Source organism: Podarcis melisellensis, assembly GCF_964234715.1.
Source record: "Podarcis melisellensis genome assembly, chromosome: 10".
NCBI lineage: Eukaryota > Metazoa > Chordata > Lepidosauria > Squamata > Lacertidae > Podarcis > Podarcis melisellensis.
The window spans coordinates 22,292,789-22,311,833 of NC_138542.1; the positions used below are offsets into that span (position 1 = coordinate 22,292,789).

A 19,045-nucleotide genomic window follows, 5' to 3' on the forward strand; every position below is an offset into this window, starting at 1 on the left:
CCCCATTAGGTAAAGTGGTGCTTCAGGTTAAGAACAGTTTCAGGTTAAGAACGGACCTCCGGAACGAATTAAGTACTTAACCTGAGGTACCACTGTATATTGTATTGCAGTGAAGCCGTTTAGATTTAAGGAGATTGCTGGCTACCAGAATGAACAGTGCCAAATGTGCTGTTCTTAAACAAAGGTTTCTAATTACCTGAAGTATAAAATTCAATAAAATGTTGTCCTAGAATCCAGAAGGAGCAAAGGCAGGAGTGGATGCATTTATTATATAGGTGATCTGAATTCTATCCGGCTGTGACCAGTTCAGGGTCAGAAGATGAGGGAGTTGGGTTGCAACCAAAACCAGGTGTTGGCTTGTGTGAGGGGAATTTCCATTGGGAAGACATGATTTTGACCCTGTAACCTGTGCTTTTGTTGCTTTGATCATCAGATGCTTGTACCAAAAGCTTTTAACATTCCACACATCCCGACTATACAGTGTTCATGGAAGAAGCTGCCGTGTTGAACCCTGTCACATGCGGACTTGCACACTTCACAGACTCTTGAACACACATGGCCACTACCTCAAAGGCCTTCCTGTTTAGCCAGGCCTCATGGCATCTCTTTGGAAATCCAGTTCTCAATTTGATATCTGGAGTTTGTGCTTCTGTTACTTGCTGGGACCGGGAGCATTTAGCTCTCCTCAGTAAAATATTTGAGGGGGCCGGGCTCCCACAAAGTTATGGGCATTCCCATTCAAATGGTGTGTGTGCAATTCATCATATGATTGATTATGCGGGGCAGAGCTTACCTGCTCCCCCACAATATTTTATTGGCACCCCTGCTTTCCTGCCCTTGAATTTTCCTGACATTGGTACAAGTGACTGCCTTGCCCATATGCAGATTTACAATTGGCATCCGGTGCCTTGCTCCCTGATCCACTCAGAGAGTTATTAGGTGGATGAATACTAGTGTCAGGTATAGTGGTCACATATCTATGGAATTCCCTTTGCAGAGAAATATGCATAGATGCCTCTCTGTTGGCCTTTAGAAGAGACCTTATTTTATTTTTATCAACAAAAAATGCGGCCTGGTTTTACAGCACTGTGGTCCATTCTACTGCTGCTAATTTAACATTGTTGTTTCCTGTTTTTATTGTTTTAATTGCTTGTAATCATAACGTGTGCTAATTGCTTGGAAGGGTGAACACCCTAAAAAGGCAGGATTTCATGAAATCTATATAAATAAATAAAACAAATAAAGAATGCCATATTAATAAGCTAAGGAGACATGTGTGAACACAGATTGACCAGTTTGCTTGTTATAATTCAAATATTCTGCAACATTAGCTGAAGTCTCCACAAATAACTGGATGAGAGAATTTGCCTTTTTTTAGTATCCAGGCACCAATTTTGGATTTAATATGTGTCCCTGATCATAATGGTTTTAAGCCAATTACCTTTGTTGATGCAGTATAATCGAAATATATGTTTGGAGAAGGTATTGTAGCTGAATGGCATTTTAAAGGTCATGTCTTTTCCAGATCAGGTATTCTTCTAACATGTCCAATGCTTCTGTCCCTAGATGTGCAGAATTATTAATCATGCATCATGCTGACATTAATCACGCTGCTGAAAAGGGAGAGACACCTCTCTACTTGGCCTGTAGAAACGGAAATAATGAATGTGTCAAACTCTTGTTGGAAGCTGGAGCAGACAGAAGTGCAGAAACCTGTGTAAGTCTTAAAAGCCCATTTTTCAAAGTCAACATTTCAAGAAGAGCAGGAGTGAGCTGCTTCAGAATGGTTTCGGTTGAGGCATACATTAATAACCCTAACGGCTGCATTGCTGTGTGTCAAAATGGCTTCTGTTGAGGCATTTGTTCATAATCTTAACTGCTGTAGTGCATGAAATCCTTTGGAATTAATGGAAGGTTTCACATTTATATGGTTGTGTGCTGTTGCAAAATGCCTTCAACTGCATTCAATTATTTATTTCCCCATAAGATTTCTGAAATAATTATCTTTCCTGTCATCCTGCCTCACAGACTTGAAATCTGAAGCAGTTGTTACTCACATCCTGCTCCTATAAGCTCTTGTTTTCCATGATGTCAACTTCAATAGAGATTTTTCTTGTCTCTGATTCAAAAGCCTGGACACCTTGCTTAGGAGAAGATTGCTTTTGTTCTTCCTGCAGAGGAAACAGTCTACAAAGGGGTGGTAAAAAAACTGAGGATTCTTTTGGGTTTTTTAAAAAAGGAAGTCTGAGAGAGCAATAGATCAGGCTAAATAAGGAAGATTCTTATTCTATCTTTGAAATTAACATACAACAAATGAATATTAAGAAACTGACATCTCACTGTTGTTTGGACTTTGGAAGATGCAGAAATATGTTAAAAATATAGGAGCAGAAATATTTTGTTCCTAATAACAAAGAAGCAGATAAATCATCCCAATTTATTACCACCCGCCATTCCTATATCCATATATCAAATTACGTTTCCTGCTAAGGACTCATTCATATGTTTTTAAAGTAATGATTTCAGTGCATGAATATTATATAGCAGTGGTTTTTAAACACTGCATTGTTAGGGCGTTTGTTGCACAACTCCTACAAAGTTTGCTGGAGAGTTCAGGATGTACTCTTGGTTCATATCATCCTTACCCTGAAAACTAGGCAGATATCTTAAAACATGTCCAGTACTATTTCTGTGCTTCTGGGGGAGTGGTGGACGTGTTGGCAGCATTTGGACGTAAGAGTTCCTTTTGGTGTATTTTGACAGGAAAAATTCTAGCCTCCCCCATTGCCTCTTCTCCTCTAGTGCAGCCACAAAAAGGAGATTGGGAGCCTTCACTTCCAGTTTGGATTAACCACAGTTTAGCAATATAAACCTTAAACTGTGGCGAATCTTGCCTATGGTTTATTGAAAGAAGCCAGCTTTGTAAACAACAGTTTGCAGGGCTCTGATGAAATGGCAAGCTGTGATTAATCAAAACAGAAGCACAAACCTCTGGATTGCTACAGAGGAGGCTGGGGCATGGGGGCACACAGGCTTGGGGTGTATCATGTGGCCTTTATCTCCCAAGAAGTTAGTCTACCATTATCCTTATTCTATCAAGGAACATTTGCTAAGTTTCCCGTAACACAGTTTGAAATTGGCTCACTCAGCCAATAAAGCAAGATGAGCGCCGCAACCCCAGAGTCGGCCACGACTGGACCTAATGGTCAGGGGTCCCTTTACCTATATGGAGTGAAGCATTTGTTTCCACTCAAAGACGTGGTAGAAGATGACAGCAAAAATCAGAGAGAGAAATAGAAATGTGAAATGGAACAGAAGCAGAACAGGTTCTGGATTAAAGTCATCGTGGCTTCGGATTCATTTGCATAAGGCTGAAGATCTCTGGTTTGTAAATGCAGCTTTTATCAGAGTCCCTGTTAATTTTGTGAACGATTTCATCCAGAAATGGTTCAGAAACGTATCTATCACAAATTGTGCCATTTAATAAGCAAAGGTCCCTAGACGTGCCTTGCTTAACAAAATAGATTTGGTCGTTTTGGAAATGATCTGTGGAACAGGTGGTTCAAAGATGTTTATACATGCCAGTCTTAGGGCTGCCTTCAGAGCGCACTTTATTCAATTTCCTCACCTGATATTTTTAGGCTTTATGTGATCTTTCACATGTCGTAACAGCCACTGCTGGAAAACTAGTGGAATCTCGTGGACGTTTAGCTCTCATATGTTAATTGCTTCCAGAGAAAAGTCTGTTTGCAATCACAGTAATCTAGAAAATCACAGAAGTTTTGCATTTCCCCAGTATTCATAGATCTCAGCACTGCTGCTCACATGATGAAATTTGGGGCAGTATCCCAGCATACAGTTCTTTCCCGTTGTTTTCATGGGGAAGAAAAGTGCACATGTGCATAAGGTGGTGGTGGGGTTGCGGTTTCAGGATGACAGTGCAAAGGGATGCAGGATGCAGTGCAAAAGGAACATTAGATACTGGGAGGGAAGCGCTAGCATTATAACCAGGAAAACTAATGCAATAATCCCCGTGTCTGAAGTCCCATGTGGTCCTCTGTGTCCATTCCTACATCGGTGCGATCCTAGGTGGGCTACAAAAGTTGGTCTTTTTCATATACAGTGGTACCTTGGGTTACATACGCTTCAGGTTACATGCGCTTCAGGTTACAAACTCCGCTAACCCAGAAATATTACCTCGGGTTAAGAACTTTGCTTCAGGATAAGAACAGAAATAGTGCTCCAGCAGTGCGGCAGCAGCAGGAGGCCCCATTAGCTAAAGTGGTGTTTCATTTTAAGAACAGTTTCAGGTTAAGAACGGGCCTCCGATATGAATTCAGTACTTAACCTGAGGTACCACTGTATTGGGTAAGCAGCAGTGCTGTTTTCTGGAGAGCTGGGATAAAACAGGATGTTGAAAATATTATAGAGGGGTTCTGTGGGTTAAACCACAGAGCCTAGGACTTGCCGATCAGAAGGTTGGCGGTTCGAATCCCCGCAATGGGGTGAGCTCCCGTTGTTTGGTTCCCTACTCCTGCCAACCTAGCAGTTCGAAAGCACATCAAAGTGCAAGTAGATAAATAGGTACCGCTCCGTCGGGAAGGCAAACAGCGTTTCCGTGTACTGCTCTGGTTCGCCAGAAGCGGCTTAGTCATGCTGGCCACATGACCCGGAAGCTGTCTGCGGACAAACGCTGGCTCCCTCGGCCTATAGAGCGAGATGAGCGCGCAACCCCAGAGTCGGTCACGACTGGACCTAATGGTCAGGGGTCCCCTTTTCCTTTACCTAGTAAGCCTGAATACAGTGGTACCTCAGGTTAAGTACTTAATTCGTTCCGGAGGTCCGTTCTTAACCTGAAGCACCACTTTAGCTAATGGGGCCTCCTGCTGCCGCTGCGCCGCCGGAGCACAATTTCTGTTCTTATCCTGAAGCAAAGTTCTTAACCTGAGGTACTATTTCTGGCTTAGCGGAGTCTGTAACCTGAAGCGCATGTAACCTGAAGCGCATGTAACCCGAGGTACCACGGTAATTGTGTTTCATTTTATACGTATGAGGATCTTTGCAACACTCTGACACTGCAGTCCTGTACCTGTTTTCCGGTTCATGTTTGTTTCAGTTGAACAACTGGTAGGAATACTTCTGAGTAAGCATGTGTGGGATTATACTCTTTAGTTTGCTGCCTAGGGAATTTGACTGACGTATGTTACAGGGGTTAAGTCATCCGTGTTATATTAATGTCATAATTTCAATCTGTGTCCAAGTTAAATTGATTGTGGGTCGGTAGTTCATTTCTCGAACCATGGATCAATAAGTTCTAAGCTGCAGGCCTTGGAAGGCGATCTGTTTAGAAGCAATTCCTCAGAAAGAGCTCTCCGAAATCTCTGATCCAGGCAGGTGTAATGCAGTTGATAACAACCCAGCTGCCCTCTCTCTAAATAGTCCAGTTCCACTCTTCTCTTTCAGACTGCTGATTTCTTAACTGGTGTGTGGCCCCTGCTCACGACCCCCTGTCAGATCCTTGCTTTGCTTTAGGTGAAATCGCCTGTGACGCGACACTTATTTACACAAAATATACGTCTTGCCAGAATGCAGACCAATTTCCACAGACAGGATTTCATGGCCATATGCCAGGGCTACTCCTGCCATTAGAAAGAGAGAAGCTTCCGCCTCAGGCAGTTGATTCTGGCTGTCATGTAAGGACAGCATACTGCTCGTTATTTAATTTATTATTATTGATTTATTTATTTTTACTGCCAGAGGGTGGGAGAGGCTTTTGCAGAGTTCTCTGCCACAGATGCCAAAATACATTGACAAGCCTTAAGTACTACGCACCATGGTTTGGTGGGGGTGAGGTGTCTGCACAGTGTTCGCAACCCACATTGTTCTAGGTGCATTTTGTGACAGGGAATTTCATTAGCGCCAGCAGTTTCTGAGCTCAGGGCGGAGTGCTGCGCCTAAGATTTCAGATTAAAACTGCAGAGTGGAAAGAAAGGGGAACCTTTTTCTGCCTCCCCACTTCCAGCTGCTCTCTGAAGACTGGAGAAGAGACCCTCTGAAGAATATTAGGGGGGTGGGCAGGGGAAGGACTAGACCATGTGAAAAATGAACATAATATTTTAGCTGCAGTTCATTCATTTTCAACTTTGTATTATTGTTTTTTGTTTTGCTAGACATTCTATTGTTGCGCCCATAACCTAGGTTTAAGGTGCCATTTAGCTCCTAGCTTTCATATCTCAGTTTTGAACACTGTTTCTTCACCATTTGGTCCCCTGTAAAATTTCTTGGGCTAGCCTTGCTGTAAAGCAGGGGTCAGCAAACTTTTTCAGCCATGGGCCGGTCCACACTCCCTTGCGGGGGAAATGAACCAATTCCTATGCCCCACAAATAACCCAGAGATGCATTTTAAATAAAAGCACACATTCTACTCATGTAAAAACATGCTGATTCCCAGACCGTCCACGGGCCAGATTCAGAAGGCGATTGGGCTGCATCCAGCCCCCGGGCCTTAGGTTGTAAAGGATGGCAGAGAGGAATGAGAGTGATGTGTTTTCCTTTCATTAAAGTTTGGTCAAATGGGGCAGTGAGCAATTGAACCCATTACTACTTACTTTCGTTTGAAACCAAGACCCAGAAGGCCGTGAGGAATTGGTCTGAAAAGTATAGATGTAGATATAGATATATGAATTTTTTTACTACTTTCTTCTGTGTTTAGAATTGGGTTCCCTAAAAGCAGGGAAATGCATTAGCAAAATGATATCCTCATTGACCTAAGTAGGGGTTGGGGAGAGAACTAGTAATATATATACTTTCTTTAAAAATAAGGAATATTGGAAGTAAGGCACATGGTTACAATTTGTTTTGCAGTTAAATGAAGCGGGGGGGGGGACTGTATACTGAGCTCAAATGTAATGATAACTTAGAGGGGGAAATAATAATAAGAAAAAGATACAAGTTTGGATGTTGGTGATTCCAAATAAATACATCAAAAGAAATTAAAGACTGAAAATGTTTTTGCAGAGCAGCTGTGCTCGCTTTGTTATGCTAATGTAGGAAAGACTTAATACCGCACAGAGCTAAAGAGGTGTGCTTATATAAAACTGTACAGATTTTCTAAGAAAGGGATAAGATGTCTGAGAAAACTCCAGTAACAGTTACATCAGCCTTCTCTGCCAGGGTGTTTTTATGTTTTGGTATCATACTGCTAAAAGCATCCTTTGGAAAGGATTGACCCCACTTCTTTCGCCCCCCATTTGTGAACCCTCTCGGTCTAGAAACAGGAACATCCACCAGCACTGTTCAGAGGAAGAGCTGAAGTACTTTACACCCCTTTTTTCATTATGTACCAGTACATACAGTTGTCTGAGTATATAACAGATGGGCTGCCTTTGTCAAAACATTTACAGCCAGACACTATTGACTGCTTCAGATAGTTAGCAGACAGCAGCTTTTACAAAACACATAAATTTCGTAAATATCCATTCGGCAGGCTGAAGTTGTTTCTGAGCTCTCTCCCCCCCTCCCCCGCCCCATTTTTTGTTTCTGCAGGATGGCTGGACACCTTTTCATGCTGCTGTCGATGCTGATAATGTTGACTGCCTAAGATTTCTTATGTACTATGGAAAGCCGGAAGATGGAAACTTTGTGAATGGAGCAGATGCTAATTCGTGCCTCTTTGACTTGGAGTGTGGGGTTGACAGCTGTAACCGTAAAGCAAAGCCCATTGTTTCTGCAGATCTCATCAACCACGCTGACAAAGACGGCTGGACTGCAGCCCACATAGCAGCGTCAAAAGGCTTTAAGGTCAGTCAGTCTGCCTAATAGATTGTTAAGTGCAACGTGGTATCAAGATTAAGTCCCTGTTCCACTGGCTGTGTGCGCGCGACTGATACAGTCAAGACTGTGTTTTTCACATTCGTCAAGGAGTTTATAAAACAATGAGGAAAGGGCTGATAAAGCTTTTTTTTTTAATAGGCTGCATAGCAGGTGAGGAAGATAGATGTTCCTAGAATACGAGCACTGGAAATATTAATAGACAATAAACTGAAAACAGTTGAGATCATTCCATTAGACTGTTTGCCAAAAGTTTCAGGACAAGCACATAGAAGTTCTTTTTTCTTACAGTACACGATTAACATATGAAAGTCATTGTCACAGGAGATGGTTATGGCCCACGAGAATTGACCCAGACCAGATGTTCTCATTGAGGCCATTGTAAAACTACACTCTCATGGTTGGCTCCATTTGTTGCATTGGTAACAGTGCCAGATTAAACCCTGTGGAGGCCCCGGGCAGTTGAAATCTCAGGGGGTGGGAGGAGTCGCAAATTACCTTCAATACATTTTTGTAAATTTCTCTCAGGATCAGATCAATATTATTTAGATCCGTTGCTGCAGGGTGTCAGGCTTTGGGGAATCTGATCACTCTCATGGTGGCAGCCAAGAATCAGAGAAACGATAAAAATTCTTACCAAGCGAATTATTCAATAATTCACAGAGAGCGACAAGCAATGCAGCCTTCCCTAAATAATGGCATAACTCCAAGTAAAGTCCCACCCCCCTGCGTCTCTCCTATTCTACGCCACACCTACATCGGTTAATCTGAGCTCTTCCGCTGAGCTCTCTGTTTTACTACCCTCAATGAACGTGTGGTCCTGGGAGGCGGGGTAAGGAATGCTTTCCAAAGACACTGAGTCTGTCAGCTGTCTCTCCCCTGGTGCTGCTTCTTCTTGCTGCTCCTCTTCCAGTATTTCCCAGCTTCTGCCCTCTGCAGCCTCTGAACTGTGCCCTTCTGCAAACCACTGTTCTAAATCTATACTGTTCTTCTGTTCTCAGAAAGGTTCAGGAGAAGGGGGCAATCCCCACCATTCCTCCTCTGTCTAGCCCTTGACATTGGGCCCCTGAAAGGTGTGGGGTCCATAGGCCAGTGCCTCCTCTGTTTATTTGGTAATCCAGCACTGATCGGTACAGATTTTCTACATCATGTGAGAATCTTCATGTCAAGATGTCTCCTCCATTAGGGTTGATGGCAGTCAGTGCTATTTTTCTAGACAAGATGTGCCGGAACTCACCATGAGCGCCTCCCTCGTTATCTTAGAATGGTAGTGGTGCCTACCTGAGAGGTGCTGGAACTGAGTTCCAGTGAGTTCCCACCGCAAAAAAGGGCCTATGGTGGCAGTGGTGAGGGCAGTGACCATCTCAGATTGTGAAACCTATGCTGCAAAGGTAACATATGGATTGGACCTTGGGTGATTTTGGAAAAGTTTACACTAACCCAAGGAAGATAACAACAACTTTATGGAAGATATATCAATGGCTATTGATAGCTCTTAACCACAAGAAGCAAAAATGTGACACACACACACACTCAGAATGTCTGGGTCTCAGATGCTGGGATTAAAATAATGGGATTATTACCACCGCCATGCCTTGGTGCTTAACTTCACATGCCTATCAGGAGAACGTTCTTAGGTGAACGCTGTTGGAAACAAAACTCTAGATTATCTTGACCTTTGAATATGATTTACAGTAGCTGATTTAGCATTGTTTTTAGCTGTCCACTACAGCTGGCATCACATGATATCCTTGAGGGGAAAGACACCTGATAACAGAAGCCGATTTTGCAGATTGTACAGTTTGCAGCAGATGGCACAGTTCTTGTGGCCAGTGGGAGGCTTCTAGCTATGCTTTAAGTTAATAAATTTAGATCAGATTTATAACCATGAACTGGCTTCCATTAAGTGGATAATTCAGTTATAGGCACTCAGCACTTGGAAAGGAGAAACATGCCTAGGGAACCCCATCATTCTCACTTAGGAGACAGCCACATAGAGCTGGGGGACTCTTTCAGCCTGAGCGCCACATCCCCTTCTTGAGAACCTTCCAGGAGCCACATGCCTGTGATGGGCAAGGCAGAAGATGAAGTGGGCAAAGCAATAGGCTCATTTCTTCACATGGCTCTCTAGCCTTCCTCCAGATGAGCAAGAAGCTTTATAAGAGTTCAGCGGCACGTTCTGGCCAGGCAAAAACATTCTAGGAAGGGTGCACAGCAGGGCAAGTGAGGGTGTGGCTGAGGAGGGTGACTTCCATAGTACCAAAACATCATGATTCTGGGTGCATTAGCCATTTCAGCCATGCCCCGTCAGAAGATTACAGTTGCAAGGCACGAATTTTATAAGGGCAAGGCAGTCCCTTAGGCTACCCAGTTTACCTTTAAATGCTCAACTTGAGCTGCATCCAGGAGCATTTTAGCAGCCGGTGCAAGCTCCCTCAGCAGATGTTTTATATGATGTTGATGGGATACCTCTGCCAACAACCTAGCTGCATTTTGCACCAGTTGCAGCTTCCAGGTGAAACTCAGTGGAAGCCTGGTATAGAGCATATGGCAGTAATCCAGTCTTGAGGTAACCAATGCCAATAGTAGCCAAGCTCTCTTGGGCCAGGAAAAGCCTAAGCTATCTTCTCAACTGAAGCTGGTAAAAGGCATTCCTAGCCGCCGAGACCACCTGCACCTCCAGACACAAAACACCCCCACACTTCATACTTGCTCCTCCAGAGGGAGTGCAATCCTATCCAGAGCAGCTAACTATATCCTGGACATGTGAACCATTCACCCAGAGAGTCTCTGTCCTGTCAGCGTTTAAACTCAGTTTATCGGCCCTCATCCAGCCCACCACTGGTCCAGAGTTTCCACAGCCACTCCCAATTCAGGTTTACATATTCAGACTAGGAAAACATTAAATGTGGGGATCTCGTGGTCAAAGTTCTCCCTGTCAGAAAACCGAACCTCTTAATAGATAATTTCTCAGTGTTTGGAAGTATGTATTTTAAGGGCTGAAATGAGGACATTATAAAAGCTGGATTCAGGTAATAACTTAGTTTCAGCTCAAGCTAATTCCTTGAAAGCTTCCTGCTCTTATCTTCCTAGAGTTGCCTAGAAGTCTTGTGTAGCCACGGGGAACTAGAGGCTGAGAGGGAAGATAAATGCAACCAAACCCTGCACGATGTTGCCACCGATGACTGCAAGCAGCTTCTAGAGAATCTGAGTGAGTAACAGCTAAGTCATGAATATGTGGAAATTTCTGGAAAAGCGGCAGATTCTGTGCAGCGGCCAAGCATTGCCGAAAAGCCCATTGCTGTAAATTGCATATTGTTGCGTAGTTGTATGTTGTTGATTCTCAGGTATACTGAGGTATGTATGTGACAGAGAGATGTAACCATGGCAGAATATCAATTTACTGCCATGGAGATTACGTCTGAATTGGAGACTGCTCCTAAACAGACAGGCAAAATGGAGTCTGCCTTTGTAAATGGGAGCTAAAATTCCCTACTGCATGTTTTGGCAATCACCACAATGGCTCTTTTGACTGGGTCCCGCATAATGCAGAAGGAATCTGCCTTGTCAAAGTTTACCTTTGTGTTACCTTTGCACCACTTTTAGGCAAATATAGTGCAGGCTGACATTTTTTATTGTTGCTGTTATTGCTGTTATTTACCACTTTTGACCATTCTCTACATTTGGTACAGCATGCCGCTGTTATGTCCATTCAATCGTGTGTCACCATTAAATCCCATTGGCTTGAGAGTGAGCGGTCACATAAAACACCTTTATTATTTCATTTGTCGTATATTCAGAAGCAGTTCACCAGGTGGAACTGAACCACTGACTACACCACCTTTTGGGGAAGCGCAAAGGTGGTGGGGATGTTGGCTTGGTGGAATGCACCGGCAGAGCCAAGCCACCTGCCATATCTATTTCATTGCTAAAATGACCCCATGGGATTCTACAGCACAGAGTTAACAGCAGCACATAGTCCTTTGCGCAAGGCCTCCCACTGAGATCACACTGAAGCTGGAATCCGAAGTAAACTTTTCCACTGAACTGGATTGCTAGGGCAATTCTGCCTGGTGTCTTCCATTCAGTTTGTAATGCTAACACTTAACTTTTTTTTAAATATGCTTTTTATTAGTTTTCTTACTTAACAAACGCACACAAGAAATTAACAAAAATGAAAAAAACAATAACAAAAAAACCATCCATACGTTCTTACAAAATAACTGATGCCACCATGTTCTTAAATCCCAATTCCTTATCTTCCCCATTAGACTTCCGTTTTCCTTAAAGTGGGTCTGTCTTATTATCTGTTTAATAAACTGCTTCTTTAATCATTTCGCCATTTCTTCTGTTATCTGAATACTATACTTATAATCCATATTGTGGTTTGCGAAAATTGATCAAAGCATATCCAGGTTTTAACTTGAGGGCACTGTTTGTTTGTTTTTTTAAAAAAATATTCTTTATAAATTTCCCACTCCTTTTTGAACTTTCGGTTTGGCTGTCTCCTAATTGCCTCCATCATTTTCCCCAGTTCGAGATATTCAGATAATTTATCCTGCCATTCCTCTTGTGTTGGTACTAATTCTGCTTTCCAATTTTTGGCAATTAATATTCTTGCTTCTGTTGTAGCGTATCATTCTTAAAACTTACCGTATTTTTCGCTCTATAACACGCACCCGACCATAACACGCACGTAGTTTTTAGAGGAGGAAAATCCGTAGGCATGCCACCCGTAGGCATTCCCTCCATAACACGCAGAGACATTTCCCCTTACTTTTTAGGAGGAAAAAAGTGAGTGTTGTGGTGCAAAAAATACGGTAACTGTGAGCATGTGACATCTCTCTGGAAAAGGCAGGCACTTCTCCCTCCACCAGAGGGCTCCCTTATGTTGAAAGCGAAAGCCCATTATGTATATAGCAGTCCTGCTTTGGTCCTTGTCAGCTGTGTGGTTTGGCAGTGCACCAGAGGGAATTTCTTTGCCATATTTATGTCGTGGAGATTGGATATGCTGAGGCAGCTTATCTGGAGCCCTAAATTAGCACCTACATGGATGTGTCCCCGGGGTTGGATCTCATATGGAACTTTAAATGGAAGTGTTAATAGAGTTGTACCCTTTAACATCAATTGAGGAGCATGGAAGTAGATTGTTTTCTGCCACTGAAGCAGGAAGAAGAGTGGATTTTGCAACACAGGGACCTGTGCAGGAGAAGACCGCTTAAGAGAGCTTTCTTTCTGATATGTTTCCACCTTCCTGTCTCAAACCGTAGGCATTTGGCATCCCATCCCGCTTCATAGCACAGCAAGATTTGGAAAACAAAATAGTAATACTGTATTACCATTAGAGGTGGGAGTCAATTTCCCCATTTGTTCCTTTGTTTTTGGTTCTGCCACTTTTGTATTGGTTTTTGCCGCTATTTATTTATTTATACCACACCCTTCTGAAAGAGGGCCACTTTCAGATGCCTTCTAAAAGTCAGATAGTTGTTTATTTCCTTGACATCTGATGGGAGGGCGTTCCACAGGGCGGGTGGCACTACCAAGAAGGCCCTCTGCCTGGTTCCCTGCAACCTCACTTCTCGCAGGGAAGGAACCACCAGTAGGCCCTCGGAGCTGGACCTCAGTGTCTGGGCTTAACGATGGGGGTGGAGACGCTCCTTCAGGTATACTGGGCTGAGGCTGTTTAGGGCTTTAAAGGTCAGCGCCAACACTTTGAATTGTGCTCAGAAATGTTCTGGAAGCCAATGTAGGTCTTTCAACACTGGTGTTATGTGGTCTTGGCAGCCGCTCCCAGTCACCAGTCTAGCTGCCACATTCTGGATTAGTTGTAGTTTCCTGGCCAGCATAGTAAGAAGTAACAAAACAAAAAAAAGGCCATTATTTTATTTGACATAATAACTCTGAAATGAAGGAAACAAATTTTAAAGCTTGCCTTCTGGTTCCATGTAAAAATAACTTTTGCAATTGTTATGCAACTTATAGTATACCTTTAGTTATTCTGTAGCAACCATGAAAACGTACTTCTTCCTGTGTGGTCCCAATTAGAAAACAACATTTTTTAAAACATCTGCACTTCAGTCTCTTGAGTACAGTTCACAGGAGACCCTTCAGATTTCAGTATGGAAAAGAGATTTCAGCACTGTTTGGAGAACACAAAGTTCAGTAGTGTGCAAAAGCCTACTCTTGGAATCACAGAAGATAAAATGCAAACCAGCAATATATTTTAATACTATTTTGTTGTGAATACTGGATGCATTTTTATACTTCATAATAACTATAACATTGAGATCAGAACAGAACAAAGGGACACATCATATTTCTACCTTACTGTACTGCATGTATAACTAGTACTTAGGCAGATTTGGCATTATAATCAAGCCATTCAGAATGTTGGACCTGCGATTTGGCCAGAGTATAACATAATTATAAGCTAGAGCCACCCGCAAATGGCTTCTCAAAATTGTCCACCCTATTTGTGGGCAAAGAAACCGAGAAGAGCTTTTCAGCAAACCTCTCCAGAGAGAGGGAGAAATATCCATACAGCTTATTGAGGTTTGGGGCTCATTAGCACAGCTTTTCCTTATATATTTCTTATTTTTCACATCTTGTAATGCGATGGAAGAGGGGTAAAGTCAAACTGTTGGAGGGTTACAGCTCCTGCTGTGGCTGTAGAGGCCGCTGTGGGAGAGATACTGTACTTTTTATTGCAGGTGTTGCAGATGAAGGCATCCAGTTTTGATGGTGATGTGTGTGTGTGTGTGTGTGTGTTTTCATGTCTTTGCTGCATTCGCAACTTGTCCACCTTGCACCTAGCATCGTGTGTGTGTGTGTGCATGCACGTGCATGCAAAATGGTAGAAAACCTTCCAAGAACATTTTTCAAAATGGCTTTTTTTGTAGAAGGGCAAGAAAAAGAAAAACCTTAGCATTTTCCTCCAACAATGACTTATGAGAAATTTCAGCTCAGCTCTAGTATAGTTGCATGTGGGCTAAAGCACAGCACAGAGGAGAGACTGCCTCCTTGTTTTCCCTGTTGTAAAGATGATGAATGCCCAGAATACAAAGAATATGAAGGAAGGTAGAATAAATAGGTAAAGAACTGGCAAAAGATGAAAGCAGGGCTGAACATGTCAGCGGCTCTCAAAATGTGTAACAGGGCGTCAGAAGTGGGGATCTTTCTTCCCACATATGGAAACAAGGCCAAGAACTAGTGGAATTCAGCAGACAGGTTTTTAATTAAATGTTAGAACAACAGCCGTAGCAGTTTCAGAAGTTGAATAAGTGATTGTGGAATCATTCGAGTTTTTTGAACTGAGGCATTACTCTTCCTGAAGGTTGTTCGGAGTTATTTAGGTACTGGGGTATGATGTGTTTGAACTGGCAGTTAGAGCAGTCATGCCCAGGTGGTCCCTTTATAAGTTGTTGGCATTTCCACAGGTGGTGCAGAAATAGTTATTTAAATGCCATCTGTCTCCATGACAACCATGCGAACAGCAACGTTATGGACTGCATCACCTTTCTGAATTGGAAGAACCACATGTGCAGGAAGGGAGGTCGGTACCAGCAGTTCAAATGCAAGTCCATTAATTGGCAGTCATAACACCATATGCAACATAATATAAATCTACCTGTACCATCAATCAAATTTAAAATGAGATCAGCATGGAATATACTCAATAACAGGCATTCTGAAGTGCTGTGGGAAAGGCTAAAATACTCCCCTATGATTACTTTGGAGTAGTTCAGACCTCATGGAAATCAAAAGGTGGACACAATTGTTCTGTTGTCACACATGATGGTCATTATGCAAGCCACAAACTTTCGCACATCAAAGCATTTTCTGTGTGTGACGTATTGATTCTATCACAGACATTTTTTGAGGTTTCCCTGCAGCTAGATCAAATGATAAAAAAATGGCTATACAGGAAACAAACTTGAATTTATATTCTATCTGATGGAGCTACCATCCGCACTCAGGGATTGCATGTTGCTTTTGAGATGTATGGATGAATACTCATATTTTTCTTTTATTTATTGTAACTGTGTCATTGCATCTAGATTTTGCTACATTCACGTCCTCCCATTCTATTTAAACAGATGCTCTGAAGATACCTTTATGGATTGCACTTAGCCAGGTGGAGCCAGCCCATTGTGGTACAGATGATCTTGAAATGGAAAACACTATATGCGTGTTAAACATCCGCAAGCAGACAGCATGGGATGATTTTTCAAAAGCAGTGAGCCAGGCAGTGACAAACCATTTCCAAGCAATCACTTCTGATGGATGGAAGAGCCTAGAAGACTTGACACTTAATAACACCACAGACTCCACCATCGGCCTCACTGCAAGCAGTATATTATCCATCAAACTTGGTATCTATTAGCACTCTTAGCTTTGTTTAAAAAAGGAAAAAGAAAATTGCTCTATGTTTTGGGTTACATGGTATGCAACAAGTATCTTGGCTAAGAGCGTTGTACTGAACTCCTGGTGTATTATGCAATTGAGGGGATGCGGGTGGCGCTGTGATCCAGACCACTGAGTCTCTTGGGCTTGCCGATCAGAAGGTCAGCGGTTCGAATCCCCGCGGCAGGGTGAGCTCCCGTTGCTCTGTCCCAGCTCCTGCCAACCTAGCAGTTCTAAAGCACACCAGTGCAAGTAGATAAATAGGTATTGCTGTGGTGGGAAGGTAAATGCCGTTTCCGTGCGCTCTGGTTTCCATCACTGTGCTCTGTTGCACCAGAAGCGGTTTAGTCATACTGGCCACATGACCCGGAAAGCTGTCTGTGGACAAACGCCAGCTCCCTCAGCCTGAAAGCGAGATGAGCGCTGCATCCCATAGTTGCCTTTGACTGGACTTAATCATTCAGGGGTCCTTTACCTTTTCTTTTTTACCTTATGCAATGGACTGATGGAATATAAAGAAACACAATTGTTCTCTGTATATACTTGCCCAAAGTCCAAAATCGAGCCATGATTAAACAAGTAAATGCCAATACATTAACTTTGTGCCCTCCAGATGTTTCATTATGATATTAGTATGCCACTTTTCAGGAGGACAAAATGCTCCCAAGGTGACTCGCAATTTCAGTTAGAGCACTTAGCATACCTTTTCATGTGGTGTGCCGGGGGACTGAGTGAGTAGGGAAGTGTTTGATACATCTTTTGAAATGGTATGAGGCTAGCTGACAATTCTGGAAGCCTTATTTGTTGCTTTCTGTATACAGTACCTCTCTTGGGCTGGGTTCGCACCTCAGTTCAAACTCCCACTGCCAAATAATTACCGTACTTTTCGCACCATAGGACGCGCTTTTTCCGTCTTAAAAACTAAGGGGAAAAGTCTGTGCGTCCTATGGAGCGAATGCAGGGGGGAGGCAGGCAGGAAAAGCCCCCAAGAGCCCCACACAAGCTTCACGCGGCTCTTGCGGGCTTTTCCCCAGGAGGGAGAAGGGAGAGACACCACCAGTCAGTCCCTTCTCCCTCCTCTAGAAAAGGCTTGCGCAACCTCTGCAGCCGGGGGAAGCTGCGCAAGGCTAAAGAGGAAGCTGGGGCAGCGAGCGCGATCCATCCCGTTCGCTGCCCTGGTTTCCTCTTTAGCCTTGCGCGCCCCTCCAGCCGGGCGGGGGAGGCTGCGCAAGGCTAAAGAGGAAGCCGGGCAGCGAGCGCGATCCATCCCGTTCGCTGCCCTGGTTTCCTCTTTAGCCTTGCACGCCCCTCCAGCCGGGCGGGGGAGGCTGCGCAAGGCTAAAGAGGAAGCCGGGGCAGCGAGCGCGATCCATCCCGTTCGCTGCCCTGGTTTCCTCTTTAGCCTTGCGCGCCCCTCCAGCCGGGCGGGGGAGGCTGCGCAAGGCTAAAGAGGAAGCCGGGCAGCGAGCGCGATCCATCCCGTTCGCTGCCCTGGTTTCCTCTTTGGCCTTGCACGCCCCTCCAGCCGGGCGGGGGAGGCTGCGCAAGGCTAAAGAGGAAGCCGGGCAGCGAGCGCGATCCATCCCATTCGCTGCCCTGGCTTCCTCTTTAGCCTTGCGCGCCTCTCCGTGATCCACCAGAGGTAGATCTTAACCCTTGCCTCACCTAGGAGCTTCTCTGGGCAGAAATTCCCTCAGCTTAAGTGGGGTGGGGGAAGTGTGGCAGGTAGGGGGGTACCTACCTAGACACTGAAGCCAGTGTCTCTCTGATGAAAATTGGGAGTGGGCATTGTGTGAAGTGGCTTGGATCTCCTGCCGCAGAACTATAGGACTGTATAGAGTTGGGGGGGCCACCCGAGGGTCATCTAGCCCAGCCCCCTCACAATGTAGGAATCACAGCTAAAGAACGCCAGGCAGATGGTCCCCCAACCGCTGCTTAAAAGCCTCCAGTGGTGGAGACCCCCAACACCTTCTGAGGTCATAGAATTGCAGGATTGGAAGGGAACCCCAGGAGTCATCTAGTCCAGCCCTGGTGGACAGTGGGCACGATCCATCCCGTGGCACAAGGCTAAAGATGCTGCGCAAGGCTAAAGAGGAAGCCAAGGCAGCGATGGATCGCGCTTGCTGCCTTGTCTTCTTCTTTAGCCGCGCTGGAGAGGTTTAGCTCCTGGCTGGAGAGGCTGCGCGGCTATGGATCCCGCTCGCTGTCTTGGCTTCTTTGCTCTTTGGGGCTGGGGGGGTGGAACCCGGGCCTCCCCCACAGCCCCGAGAAGCTCTGGGAGAAGCAGACAGGCTGCGCGCAGCCTGTCCATTGCTCTTTGGGGCTGGGGGGGGATAAATTTTTTTCCTTGATTTCCCCCTCTTAAAACTAGGTGCGTCCTGTGGTCCGGTGCGTCCAATAGAGCGAAAAATACGGTACCTCTCCTGTCACTCAGACCACACAATGGCCGTCATCCCATCCCGTTCCCTTCTGCACCCAGCACAATTCCTCATCACCCTGTGATGGCACAGTATAAATGCTTAAAAAAAAGAAACAAGTGGGGCATGTAAACCAAGAATTCCCTTAGGCTGCATCTGATCTGTTTGGCTACTCTGCACAACATAGAAAAGGGCAGTGGACCTCCTGTTGATGTTTGTCCCTGGCAAATTGGCCACACTCTGGAGCCAATTCTAGACTTTCAGTATAATCTTATTTTTCTTAGTCCCCTATGTCATGGTAGCTTTTAAACATTGCAGAATAAAAAAGGTGCCATATTATGCAACCTTGGTAGGTAAATCCAGAAGTGGGGTGAAACTCGTGTCCTTAGTTTGAG

General features: G+C 44.3%; 1 protein-coding gene across 2 annotated transcripts in view; it reads left to right on the forward strand.

Annotated features, from left to right (window-relative positions):
- CTTNBP2 (cortactin binding protein 2) overlaps positions 1–19,045 on the forward strand; it is a 119,444-nt gene that overhangs the window by 68,087 nt on the left and 32,312 nt on the right. For both annotated transcript variants that reach the window (XM_081928917.1, XM_081928916.1), the window contains exons 7-10: positions 1,567–1,717; positions 7,546–7,800; positions 10,924–11,041; positions 15,927–16,202. In XM_081928917.1, the coding sequence (XP_081785043.1) occupies positions 1,567–1,717; positions 7,546–7,800; positions 10,924–11,041; positions 15,927–16,202 (800 nt within the window). The remainder of the gene's footprint in view (positions 1–1,566; positions 1,718–7,545; positions 7,801–10,923; positions 11,042–15,926; positions 16,203–19,045) is intronic.